Below are 14,111 nucleotides of genomic sequence, written 5' to 3'. Positions count from 1 at the left end.
GCAGGTTTCTGACCCAAGGTTCCTGTGAAATATCCAAACTTTATCTTAACAGCTCTATGTGTTTTCTAACATATCTTCCAGTTGCTCTGGTGTACTTGGCTCCATATAAGTGCCACAGAGGGAAAAGACAATATGAGGGAATTCCTCTGCAGCTTCTACACATATAAGAAGTGAGAAGTGATGGAGAAACAGCTGTGCATTTCATCAGGGTTTATTTCCCCCATAAACAAAAGCTGGTAATCCAACTCCCAGCTACTAAATGTCAGTGGCTGTGCATCCTGCTGCCACTCCATCAGCTCAGCACCAGCTGACGGGGAGCATGACGTTCACCACCATGCTGTGGCATCCCACTCACCCAGCTGACAATTTCTGGTTCCCATAACACCCTCGCACAGCTGGCGATTCGGATGATTCCCAAATGGAAAGCGAATGTTCAGGTTTGAGAACGCACCACAACCCGCTGTGCCAGGGAAAAGCCAGTCAAACCCCACGCTTCATTCCTCGCTGCTACCTAACCCTCCTCGGTGCTGAAAGTCGTGCAAGGCCCAAACTTTCTGTGGTGCATGGACTGTCGGGAGCGATCGCCATTCAGGGGGCCAGGGAGAGAAACAACCGTGGTCAGCCATAAAGTGGAGTGGGCAGTTTGGGTGGGTTGAGAGGTCAAGGTAGAATAGAGAACAAGTGTGGAGTGGGGCGAGAGCATGTTTATCTGGCCATGTTATCCCTCTGAAGTAGTGAGGGGAGGAGAGCGCCGAGCACCCTTTGTTCCTCAAGAGCCTGCAGATGGCTGTAATCCCCTCCAAAATGCGCACTGAAAATCAATCAAGACAGGGTGGACATGGTGCATGAGTGTGCAGGCGGGCGACACTTTTCTCAGGGAGGGGGTCCCGCAAAGAAACTCAAGTTGGGTCAAACAAGCGTCTTTGGTGCTTTCCCGCCAAAAAAAGTATTGTAAGGACAGACAGAGGGAATGAATTGCGACCCCCTCGAAACGAAGGCCCGCTGCCGCTACCCCTCGGTTTGAGCTCGGTACAGCTGCCACCTCCTCGCCGTGTCCTGCGGCTGACGTCGCCCGCAGGGGGTGCAACCACAAAAACCACTGTAGAAAGGCTACTCAGGGACATTCACTGCGGCTCACATGGACGTGAATAGGAAAAAGTTGGGCAATTATCAGAGAGAGCAGGATTCATTCTCTGGATCTCGACAAAAAGTTTCATCATTAGTCATTCATTAGTGGTTTGGATACTTCAGAATGGTTTAAAGTGACAAACCAACAGACCATCCATGCACAAAGTTTGGCTAAATGTTGAAATACTGTATTCGTTAATCTTTCTAATAATTAAAGACATCTCTGTCTGTCTGTTTGTCGCTCAAATGTCTCTGTTCATCTCAGCGTCACACAGGTGTATTGTTAAGGGCCCAAGGAAGTGCAGTGTCGAATTTTCTGCGATTTGGACACGCAACCTAAAAATATGAATAAAGTTCTAATAAAGAGGCGACTGGGACTCATCTGACTAAGTTACGTGACAAGAGCATGTTCACAACAACAATGGGTTCTGAGTCCCGCTGCAGGTCTTTACTCACCACAGCTCAGTTACTGCAGGTCACCTTTACAGTTTCATAAAGAAAATGTGCAACCAGCATCACCACAGGCCAAGTAAACAGACCATTTCAAACAGGCAGGTTTAGAACGGGGACTGCAGTAGTATTTTAAGATATATAAGATCAGATCAGATCAGATCAGATCAGATCAGATGAGATAAGATAAGATAAGATGTACATTTATCAAGCCTGTTGGTGCTTGTTCAGTTTGTTGGTGCCACAGCCCCCACTGCCACCTCCTCATCCCACCACAGCAGAGAACAGAGTGGGAAAACCCTCACAGCCGCCGAGTGCACACGCTAAAAGACCTGAGACCTGAATATCTTAATGGATAACTTGCATTGCCCTACAATTCCTCCTCTGCCTCGATCCTCATCTCTTCCTCCTCCTCCAATACAGTTCTGTTCCTCCTGTGGTGACGTCATCCCTCTGGATACTAAACCCCAGCCTGAGTCTTACACGGAAGTAGAACTGTTTTTGGGAGAGGTTCTCCGACCCTGCCAATTAAGCAGCAGGATTATGGTTTACTCGCAAAACCCGTCTGATCGTCTGCACAAAGGAGAGAAACTTCAGATCAGTTCTTCTCTCACTACCTACCACCCACCTCTCTGTGTCTCAGATCTAATCCTGCAGGACTGAGGCCCGGCCCAGCCTCCCCTCCTCGACATGTTTTGTTTTTTTCTTCCTTTCGCCTGTTATCTTTCTCCTCAGAGAGGTTGTGTCAAGTTTCCTCCTCAGAGACATTTTGCACTGCGCTCATTGTTCCGAGATGTTTATTAAGGAAAGAGGGAGGCAGGAACGAAACTGCCACTCACCGTGGTTTTGTTAGGTTACTAGTATCTCCTCGCATGTTTCTCCCTCAGTTTGCACCTTCAGGCCAAGATTTGTCAACAGATACTCCCGGTGCACTGTGCAGCAAAATATGTGAGGACGTGATCATAGTCTGTGCCACGTTCATTACGAAACTCTTGCAGGGATTCATTTGTTAGTATCAAAAGAAAGATACGTCTCTTAAGGTCCAAATCTAAATGTGGTTTCATACGGGGACAGTTGGGACTTGGAGTAATAAAACATTTTATCTCACGGCCAATAACAACTTACAATATATATTGTAAATAAACATATGAATGATTAAAGTAAAACCAAACGTTAACATCAGATAAGGAGACGCAAAAACCTTTCAATACAACCTATTTAACAAGAATAGTTCAAAGTAAAAGCAAGAACTGAGTGCCAGTTGTTAATGATTATCATTTGGTAAAATCTCTACATAATTGATAGACTTCTTACATTTCCCAGAATTACTTTGAACAATTCCCAGAGAAGAAGTGATGATCTGTTTGATCTGTTTGCTTTTACTCTGAGCGTTCAGGGTCGTCTGGGTTGATTAGATGAAAAAAAGTGAGATGATAAGACTGGAGTCATTGACTTAATGTGTCTGAAAACAGGGAGTAAATCACACAACTCTCCATGTGCTACAGAGCTTCAAGCTGAATAACAATATAAAGAAATAATTTATCATGCACCTTGAACACAATCAGATGAAAGTTATACGTTACAAGCAAATATCCTGATATGATGTTTGTCTCCATCTTTGGCCGGTTGGGAATTAGAAAATTGAAAAACCAAGATACCCAGAGAGCAGTTACAGTTGCAGTCACAACAATATTTTATTATTTAAATAAGTGGAGTTAGTTTAAGTTATAGTTCTGAGCTTTTGAAATGTCCACGTCAGCTGCTGCTGCGACCTCAATGTGGAATTCACTGAGATACTTCAAATACATTGGAATAACAGTATAACTCAGACTGTCACAATGAAAAAAGATCTGTCAACAGATTTTATAGCAACATCTTTCAGGTGAAATGCCATTTAAATGTCATTTTTAATGCTTTAAGCACCATAAACAAAAAGCTATTCACCTGGAGATGAATAGTTTAAAACCTAAGCACCTAAATTATTCAAGGCCTTTTAGCACCAGAGGTAAAAAGTTTTTAGCAGTCTGTTTTATAGAGTTTTTTTCCTTCTTCAACATGAATGAGATGAAACCTTCCAGTTGCAAACAGAACTCTGGTCTTGGTGGAATGTGACTGAGTGTCTGCTGAGAGCACTTCTCGGGCTGGATCTGGTGAAAGAGGAACTCAGGAGGCCATTTATGCATTGGACGTGCTGACAGTCGTGCTGCGTGTTTATATTCTGACAAAGTGCACTGGCGCATGGTGCATGAGGCCCGGGCCGCCGGGGTCTGTCTGATGTGTCAGGAGCTTCCCTCTGCTCTCCTCTCCCTGTCGCTCAGTCTATTCGCTCATTCCAGGGGGAACATGTGCGCTGGAATTCTCCCCCAATTAAGACAGGGATTAGCCGGGTCCACTGTGGGAACCGGCCGAGTGTGGGAAAGCAGAGGGTCTGTCCCTCTCTCCTTCCCTCTCACTCCCTCTCAGCCTCATTTCCACTCACTCCTGTTCATCACGCTGCCTCCCTCCCCTGTCCTTCTCACCCTTACTGTACCTCTTCCTCCCCTCTTTTCTCACCCTATATTCTCCAAGCTCCATTTTCTATCACTTTTGAATTTTTTTTTTTACCTTTTTAGCAACCCACTCTGTTATCCAATTTGTCATTGTTTCCCCCTCTCATCTTCATAATTATGCACACTGATCCCCTTTATGTTTTTATTCTTTCTTTTCTTTCCCTGTCTCCCCTTCTCGCAGCCACCCACAATCTCCACAGCTTTCAGGCCTGATTCTTCAAGGTTTTCTGAAGTGCACGTTTCTTCTGTGCTCGCCTCTGCGGCCCCGGCCCTCCTCCCTCCTAATGCCTCTCCAGCCTCTGTGCTGAAAGCTTGTCTGGAGGGTAGCTGGGGACTCTTGCATGAATAGTCTGAGACTGTCAGACTGAGAGAGGGGGTGAAAAGACAGCTCGTCAGAAAAGAACAGACAGGTGTCCTGTACAGCAGAGAGTTGCAGACAGTTCGTGTTGCCCTTTTTACTTTTGTTGATTAATATCCAACGTTAAAAAACATGCATTTAACTAACTTGTGGGGAGCATATATTTCATACTAGATGCAGCAAGTTGTAAAAGTATCTCAACACATATTAGTGTCGTGGGAGGAGTGTTCAGCACACATGCATGGGAACGTCCTGGTTACACTCTTTGCTCACTTTTCCATTGTCAGTCCCTTTTTTTTCGCACGATCTTGCTATACTCTGACGACCACATCGGATTCCTCTCCCACTGCCTCCACATTCCTCCCACTCCCTGTCACCTTTTCTTCCTGGTTCCCACTCTCACTCTCTCTCCCTCTCTCTTTCTCTCTGTCTCTCTCTTTCTCTCTCCTCTCCTTGTGTTCCCATAAATCCTCTCCCCGTGCACTCCTCCACACAAGGCTTGTCCGTTCCAATTACGACAGGGCCGCCCAGCCCCCGGCTCACACACTCTGCACACACAGGCCCGTTCTCATTAAGCCTGTATCAATTAGGCATTAACCTCCTAAAACAAAGGGCCTCTTGACGAGCGGCCCATCGCGGGCCATGTGAGGTACTTCCTCCACACCGGTCCACCCTGCTTCCCATCCGCAGAACGACACATTCATCCAGCCCCTTTTCCCACTGTGCTGCTCACAAAACAAATCTGGGCCCGAAAGTGACAAAAAAAAACAGACGAGAGCGGAGAAACCGAACAAGCAAGTTTACACACAGTTGTAATGTTGATGAGGTCATGGTCTTGAGGATCAGCAGATCTGATGAGTTCACATGAACCAGAATGCTAATGTCCTGTTAGGAATGCTAAACTACATCTGTACAATATTAGGGGACGAAAAGTGAAATAGTCCTGAAATAAACACTTCCTTAGATTAAAATGTTTAATTTTGATCAGTGGTAACATCATTGTATAATATTTGATGTTAATGTTCCATCTTCCAGCCAGAAATAAAGAACAATGATACAAAACTCTTACACAGTGTTCTGGGGCTTTACAAACAGTATATAAGTTAATACAGTCTTATTCAACTTATTCATGACATGAGTTATGGAACAATTCAATCTGTTATTAATGGTGAAAACAAACACGCTCTGGTGTCAAACAGTGATGTGTGAGTCTGTCAGTCCAGGTTTCGGTTTGGGTGTAAATCAGATTTTATGTCTGTGTATTTATTTTAGTGGGTTGTGTGCCAGTGGTAGAAAAACCAGTTCTCCACTCTCAGTGGGACGGGAACAGACAAGTTGATAAACTGGTTGAACCGAGCAGACGCATGAAAAACAAACTGCAAATTACATGAAGCATATAATCCTGCTGGTGGCTCTTCTCACATCTGAGACATAAAGAAATAACACAGACATTCAACGCATTGGACGATTCACATCATGATTAATATCCATCACATAATCAATTCTATAACAAAACTTTAACTTTATCTTCTGAGTTTTCCATTTAACCAAAAATGTGAACTTACAATTTCATAATTATGATACAGGTAATGATAAATAAAAAGACCAGTGTAAATAAGATTAAATAGAAACATAAGAAGAGGTGCTTAGTGCCCATCTTTTTGCCAGTCTGTCTGGTTTCACCTGAATTCTCCATAATAATTACTATAATAATTAATCCATAATTTGACTCTGTCTCTCAATTGCAATATATTGGAGGCTTGTGGCCTTAACCAGGAGAATGTAATGGGGTAACTCCGATCTCTGTCTATCTGGTCTTCAGGGGATAAACCCAGTATGTATGTGTTTGGATCGAAATCAAAATCTACACCCAAAACTCTTTTTGAACACATTTAAGATTTTTTGGCTAATTCCAGAATATATGAGTAAAATCTGTAACCATCCCTGCAACACATAATTCAGATATATTACTCTAGTCATTATTATATATATTATTTTTACCATAATAGTGAGTGCATATTGTTTTCAATAAATAGCTGGTCACAGTCTAAGGAGTCAAATTCTTCAAAAATCTTGAGAAAAAAAATACTTGGCACGTTCCCTTGGAGACCAGTTGCGCTCCAGACAAACTTCTACTACTTTTTTAAATTGAAAATGTCCACTATTTGTTTGCTTTTTGTTGGATTTCATTATGTTTGCAGAGGCCTCTGCAGACACATCACCTCTCTTCTCTTGTGTTTGTTTGGCGCAGCAGCAGAGAACAACCTGGTTTTAATTTTCCCACAGATCCGCCGGTGAGAGGAGTGGTCCCCAGCACCCAGCGCTTTGGCACAGTGACTATGTTGGCACGGGGCCCAAGCCGAACACCCCCCACCCCCACCCCTTTTCCCAGGGCCCTGGGAGTGTAATACATTACTTACAAAATCCCACTTCCCATTCCTCTCAGACTTTCACACCCCTGTTACCCCCCACTCCCCCCTCCCAATGGCTGGCATGCCCCCTGAAAAGGGGATTGGGGTGACATGCCTATGACCCTCTCCATCTCCTCTACTTTTCCCATCATTCCCATGACTACCTCTGCTTTCGACCCAACTTTGACTCAAAGTTTCTGACACTTTACACCAAACTTTTTAAATAATGCCACATCTAAAAGTACTTTCTATTTTTAAAGCTATATCAGCTGTTGGCCGTAGCATGAAACCATGCAACCAAAACACGCTATTAAAAAGAAAAACAGACCCTTTCACTGTTAAAGGGATTTAAAGGGAATAGTTGCCCATTCAGACAAACACTGAAGGTTATAAATATGAACCCTCCCTCTGTAAAAAGCCTGGCTTGCTGTGCGCCGCAGTTCTCAGCCCGGCATTGATGGGGAGAGCATTCACAGGCGTGTACGTGTCTGGGTAACATGTAATGACATTATTCTCACCAGGGTGACCCCTCGCTGTCACCGCTCTTTCTTCTCCTGAGCTCGTGAAATTGACATAAGCTTTACAAACATTCCAGGCATTTTTTTCTCAAGGCCGGCTTTCTTTGGGGGCCTTTCATGGAGAAAAGCAGCAGAATGAGCAGCACCACCTAGTGATGGTGTGTGAACGCAGCAGGGAGTCACACGTCATGTTTAAACACTTAAAACAGGTTATCCAGATGGATTTATATGGAAACAGAATTTGTCAAACTGCTTTTGATTTATGTGATATCAGGGGAATAAATGTTTAAAGCTACAGATGACGTAAGTGTGAGATTTATAACATAAAACTGTGCAATCTGAATTATCTGAAGATGGGATTTCCAGTTTCCTTAGTGGAGAGAAGAATTGGCACTCTGGGATCCCCTCCCTCCTGTTTGCCATGCAGTCTGCGGAGATGTGTGATCTCCTCTTTATACCTGCAGGTTGCATCAATGTTCAGTACAACACTCTTATGAATTAAAACATTACATGACTTACACGTTAAAGGGATAGTTCACTGAAAAAGGAAACTTCACTCATTATCTACTCACCACTATGCCGATGAAGGAGTGGAAACTGGTTCACCCCTGAAACTCCTAAAGCGTTTTGTGGACTCGAACCCTCCCCCCCCCTCCATTGGCACAGTGGTGAGTAGATGATGAGTGAATTAAAATTTTTCTGTGAACTTTCCCTATCAGTGACCTCCTGACCTGCCCAGGTGGTTGTCGACGTAGTCCTGCAACTCGGACACCTGCGCCTCTGCAACTGTCGCCCTGGTGATGAGAAGAGCTCGCTCCTTCTCAAAGCTCACCTGTCAGAGAGAAAAGCTTCAAATCACCTTTATCATAAAAAAGATTGTAAGAGTTTCTTTATTTTACAAAGTCTAAAATCTGAAATTGAAATGGCAGAGAGGTTTGTTTACCAGCGTAGAGTCTGTGATCTCCTTTAGCCGTGTCCTTACGCCCGTCCAGGGTTCCTCACATGTCTGCTCCACTTTTACCGGCCTGATAAAGTTACACATTTCATATTTTTTTGTAATGACACACCCCACAGCTGATCTTTTTATTTTTGTCATATGATAAAATTTAAAAATTGAAACTCACTCCAGACAGCGTGAATTCTGAGCAGGCATCTTTAGGGCAGCCACCTGGAAACAGTATAGTCAGAGTGAATCATCACAAACACAGAAATGTCAAAGTCAATGTAAACTAATAAACAGAATCTGCACCAATCAATATTTGTCTTGCCCGAGAACCTTCTCTGCAATTTGTTTTATGTATATTGAATTGAATTTGATTTTCTGCTTTGCGTTATAATGAGCTCTACTAAATTAAATTTAAATGATTTTTTTCTCTCTCTTTCTTACTTTATACTTTTATATATATTTGTTATAACATTGCTCTGCTGTCCTGTCCTCTTGTCCAACACAGTTCCTTGTACCGTTGACCTTGTGTTAACTGAAAATGAAACTTCTTTAAAAGCAAATGTAAAATAAAGTGAATATTTAACATCAACAAATATTACATCCATTGATGCTGTTACACGATCTGAAATCCACCTCTACAACAATAATTCCTTATGTTTCTGTATGACAGTTCACCGCTCGCTCTTTGCCTTTATAAGAGGACACAAAGAAGAATCCCCACAGACCCAAAACAAACATTCACAGGACAAAACAAAAGCACATCGATCCACTTCAAAGCAGCCATCTTTCTTTCCTCTCTACCTGCTCCAGGGCCGCCTGCAGCTGAGCCTCCAGCCTCGCCTTGTCCTGACGAACATGCTGCAGCTCGCTCTCGGTTTCCTCCCTCAGCTCAGTGAGCTCCAGGCTGAAACTGGCCTCTGGAAGTCCGGGGTCAAGTCCACACTCTGGTTTGGCCAACACCTGCTCCCTTTGAACCCTAAAAGCAGAGTCAGGTGATGTTCTGTGTTTTCTAGTGTCAACAAATCTCATAAAAAGACAGGAACCAATGATAAATGGATCCTTCTATAAGTTTTTACCGATGTAACTGATACCAATTTGTTACTAATTGTTGACAAACAAACAGACTGCGTGTTACCTGTATGCGATGAGCAGTGCATGATGGGTCTTAGTGATCTTCTGCAGCCTCTTCTTGTAGGAGCGAGCAGCAGAAGCCAGCTGCTCCTCTCTGGCCCTGTAGGAGGAACGCACCTCCTGCAGCAGGTTTTCTACAAACACCCTCATCTTAGGTCCCTCTGAGGGAGGTTTTCCTTCTCCGAGTCCATCAATGTAGTCCTGGATTCGAACATGTGAAGACGAGTGATACAGTAAGATGAGGGACTTGTCCTGGGACTCGTCATGTCGCCATTGTTGTGTTCACTGCTCACCGCCAAGTCCTGCACGTAGCACACCAGCCGTGATCGGAATTCCTCGTTCAGCTCTTTCACCTGAAGCTGCAGCTTTGAGTTTTCTTCTTCTGCCTCCTTCGCTTGGCTCTGAGAGCACATCAGGGCCTGGGGGGGGGGTTATACAGACATTTCAATTTGAACACATTTACACCGTTTTAACCTCCTATTGAAATTAGTATTAAGAGTCATTTAGAAGCTGAAAGTCTACAGACAGCAATATTATAACTGTTTACCTGATTACAATGTTTACATGAGTTGCTAATATTCCATTCGTCTTCCTGTTTACATGTCACAGAGCATAGTCTGATTATGACGTCAAGCTTAGTAACTATGATAGGATAATAGCGATTAAAACATGTACGTGTCTATATAATGTGGCAAAAGTCACAATACTTTTAATTTTATTCTTGCTTATTCCGAGTATGACCTGTGGGTTCAGGAGATTTTCAGTGATTTACCATATGAAAGGATAAGTGAAGTAAATGTCCTGCATCATTTACCATCGGGACCCAAATATTCAGGATTGAAAGGCCAGTGTGTGTTTGAATGGAAGCAAACTATGCCTATAGTGCCACATGAAACTTTTATTTAAAATACTATAAACCACCTTTACTCTTCACTATTGAGTTAGAAGAAAATATACTTGTAATATGTAATTGATGGATTTATTCATGCATAAATATATTCTTTTTTTTTGGGGTGGGGGGGGGATTTTTTGGGTGATATAATAATATAATCATTATATTTATAAAGCACTTCTCAAAAAAAAGTTACAAAGTGCTTCACAAATACAAGACACAATAGTAAAAATACATAAAAATCACATAAGAACAAATAAAAATACAGTTGCAAAAGAATATAGAGAATAAATACACTCAAATTCAAGCAGGAACCTATTCGAAAAATAAGAACTAGAATTAGATCAAATCAGAGAATGCAATACGATAAAAGTATACTTACAATAATTATAATTTTACACTGTTTTGGGTGGGAGAGGTCTGACTGAGCAATAACTGTCATGACCTGTGAACTCTGAAAATAATCTTGGAATAAAAATATCTTGGAAAAAAGAAAATGCTGTTCATATGGCAGTGATTTATTCAGACTCAGATTCAAAGTGAGTGATGATATCTGCAGCAGCTTTACCAGCGTCCTATCAGTCAGAATCTGGGACCGTTCATGCTCACCGCGTTCTGCTCAGACAGTTTCACCCGGCTGTCACGGATCACCCCCCTGCTCTCCTGGTGCTCTTTGCTCACGGCCGCCCTGATGACCAGACACAGGCGCGACCACAAGAGAGCGGCGACCGATGCCACAGACGACCACATCACAGGAGGGAGCACAGAGAGACCACATCACACACAGGGAATCAAACCACAGCTCAAAACAAAAAAATCAAAGAGGGGACCACAGAGCAGAGGCATGTGGGACAACTTCATCCCAACATGGGTTTGGCTGTTTGATGACTGGAAACATGAAAGATGAGGATGTTTCCTTTTAATTAAGCTTGTGCACGAGTAAATGACAAACATTGGTGGGTCCTCACAGTTTGTCCTCCAGGTTCCTCTGCTGCTCCATGTAACCGTCCCTCAGCTTCTCCAGCATGTCTTTCATTTCATCCTGGTTTCCAAGAAGCTACGTGACAACAGAGAAATAACAGGGAGAAGAAGTTACTGAGACTGCGGTTAGGTACTGATCCGTGTAAAACATGTGGAGCTGGTCACGGCTGACCAAAACGAATCAAAGTGACTTTTATACTGAAATACTCACAGTTTCTTTCATAGTTTTTTGTTCCTTGTCCAATGCTGCCAAATCCTCAGTCTGTTATGAAAATGACATAGAATTGGAGATTTGACATAAAAAAGCATAAAACACTTTTGCACTGTTAATCCCGAAATGTGTCAAAGCTAAAAGAGCTCCTCATAATAAAACAGACCTCTTCATAATAAAAGCCCAAATTCATGTAGCTGCCCTTTAAATCAATCAATCAAATTTTATTTGTATGGACGATATTCACAAATCACAATTTGTCTCATAATCTTTAACAAGATGCAACATCTTCTTTCCTCAACCCTCAACAAGAGTGAGGAAAAACTACCAAAATAAAACCTTATTAACAGGAGAAGAAAAACGTAGAAACCTCAGAGAGACACACATGTGAGGATCCCTCTCCCAGGACGGACAGAAGTGCAACAGATACAACATCTGACTGAATGCATAAAGAAAATTACAATATTTATAACATTGATTAAAAGAAACTGTTTGTAACATAATGGAAAAGTGGGTCAATGTTTAAAGTATTTGTACATAAGAAAATGTCTGATAGAGCTGAAGGGAGCAGCGATGACAAAATGAAATGGAGGAGTTATTGCCAGTAATGGTAGAAAATGTGAAGCCTAGTGAGAGAGATCCCACCTGAACACCGTCATTTCAACCAGTCCACTGTCTCACCTTGACTCTGTTCTGTGACATGCGGCTGATCAAGGCCCGCACCCTGTCCAGCTCTCCATGGAGCCCCTGCGTGCTGGTCTGGACATTTCGCTGCTGCTCCTCCATTTGCCTGCGGAGGGCGTCCTGGGCCTGGGCCAGTGCCAGCAGCTCCGCACTCAGCTCCTCGCCCTGGGTCAGCTCTTTGTCGTGGGCCTGGGCCAGAACCTGGTAGCTCTTCCTCAGAGCGGCGAAGTCCTCCGTCAGGTCTCGTCCGCTTCTCTCTCCGGCCGTCAGACGAGCCTCGGCCGACTGAAGTCCCCTGGACAGTTTGTCTCGCTGCAGCTCCAGCTCTGTTATCACACTGTTTTGGTTCAATATCTAAAGACGGCAAAGAAACAGCAGCAGGGGTGTTAACCATAGACTGTATCAAAGATGGCTGACATTAAGACTCCCCAAAAGTGAAGCCAAAGTGTCTCAATCGCCCCCTGGAGGCTGGCTGCAGTATAGGTATTAAACAATCAAATAAAATGAAAATAAAGATGGTTTCTGTCATTTTAGGTATGTCTTCAAACTGATGTATGTCCATGTGTTAATTCTTCGGGTTAGTTTGGTTTTAATTAGTTAGTTGATGCTGTATAAACAGGGTGAAACATCATGATTGACAGCTGAGACTGAATCGCGATCGGTCAATGTGTCTTCTCTCAGTTTACCCACTTTTGAATTCATTTCTACACTTTAAACCAACTCTCACCTTGTTTTTCAGCTCAAACGTCTCCTCCTCAAATCGCTCTCTCATCCTGTTGGTCTGAATCTTTTCCTCCACCAGCTCCTTGGATATCTGAAAGAACGAGACGAGGGAAGACAGATCCCTCCGGTGCTTTACCGAACATTGAAGCTTTAGTTAATGCAGAACATATAGTTTGTATTCTCTACCTTCAGTTTTTCCTCTTCACTCCGGACCAGCCTGCAGGACAGGTCTGTGTTGGAGCCAGCCAGGTGGCCCAGTCTGCTCTCCAGGTAGCCCACTTTGGCAAAGAGGCGTTCATTTTTCTCACGTAGCGGGAACTGAAAGGAGGTGAAGTGATAATGGTGCATTTCCCCTTTAAAAATCATTGCCCATCTTAATTTACAGTTTACTTTAAGCCACCTATTAAGCATGTCTAAGCAGGATATGAAATGATAAATAGGATATTTTAACTATTTAATTAATTTAAATATTGAGCTGTTTATCTAATTTTTAATGTAGAGTATTTGCAAACAAAAATAATTTCATATTAAGACATATTATATTATTGTAGCTGTGTTTAAGTACTGTGTCATTTATAACATGTTTATATCCTGCTTATAAACGCTAAAGTGTTCACATTACTTCACTAACAAAATATGTGGCCAGAATTTCAGAAGTAAAAAGTGCACATCACGAAGACGACATATTTAACTCACATTTTCTACCGTCAGAGCTTGAAGTCTCTCTTGAAGTTCTTTTGAATTAGGCTGCTGGTCCTGAGTGTCCATATTTATTCAGTGTGTGCTGCCAGTGGCCCTCACTGTATCCACCAACAGTGTGTTGCCATGGTTTCAAAAACACAAACAAAGCTGGTCTGCCTTCGTACTTCATTTCATACCAAACATTACAGTTTATTTATTGAAACACAAAATGCTACATTACAAACCATCAGCGTTCACCACCAGCTTCTCACTAAACTAATCCTGTCGAGGACTCAAAATGTTGACAGTTAGAAACTTAGTTTACACTGTTGTCTTCCGCTGTATCACAACAATACCGAGTGTGTAGGAAACTCTGAATGCTGTGATAGAGTTTAGATGTGATTTTTCCATCTATTTTTCCAAGCTGATAAAAAAAAAACAAGGCCCA

At 42.8% G+C, this 14,111-nt stretch overlaps 1 protein-coding gene across 1 annotated transcript; it reads right to left on the bottom strand.

Annotated features, from left to right (window-relative positions):
* Nucleotides 1-6,993: 6,993 nt before the first annotated feature.
* Nucleotides 6,994-13,786, bottom strand: ccdc78 (coiled-coil domain containing 78). Its single transcript, XM_047338380.1, is given in 15 exon segments — nt 6,994-7,817; nt 7,820-7,872; nt 8,146-8,246; nt 8,358-8,439; nt 8,539-8,582; nt 9,162-9,336; nt 9,496-9,692; nt 9,785-9,910; nt 10,993-11,071; nt 11,352-11,440; nt 11,576-11,626; nt 12,257-12,613; nt 12,987-13,073; nt 13,169-13,300; nt 13,679-13,786. Coding segments are annotated over 15 exon segments (1,677 nt in total). The 5' UTR covers nt 13,751-13,786; the 3' UTR covers nt 6,994-7,785.
* Nucleotides 13,787-14,111: the final 325 nt, after the last annotated feature.

Source organism: Hippoglossus stenolepis, chromosome 21, assembly GCF_022539355.2.
Source record: "Hippoglossus stenolepis isolate QCI-W04-F060 chromosome 21, HSTE1.2, whole genome shotgun sequence".
Classification (NCBI taxonomy): Eukaryota; Metazoa; Chordata; class Actinopteri; order Pleuronectiformes; family Pleuronectidae; genus Hippoglossus; species Hippoglossus stenolepis.
The sequence above is the reverse complement of the archived record's forward strand: the minus strand, read 5'-3'. Positions and strand labels throughout refer to the sequence as shown.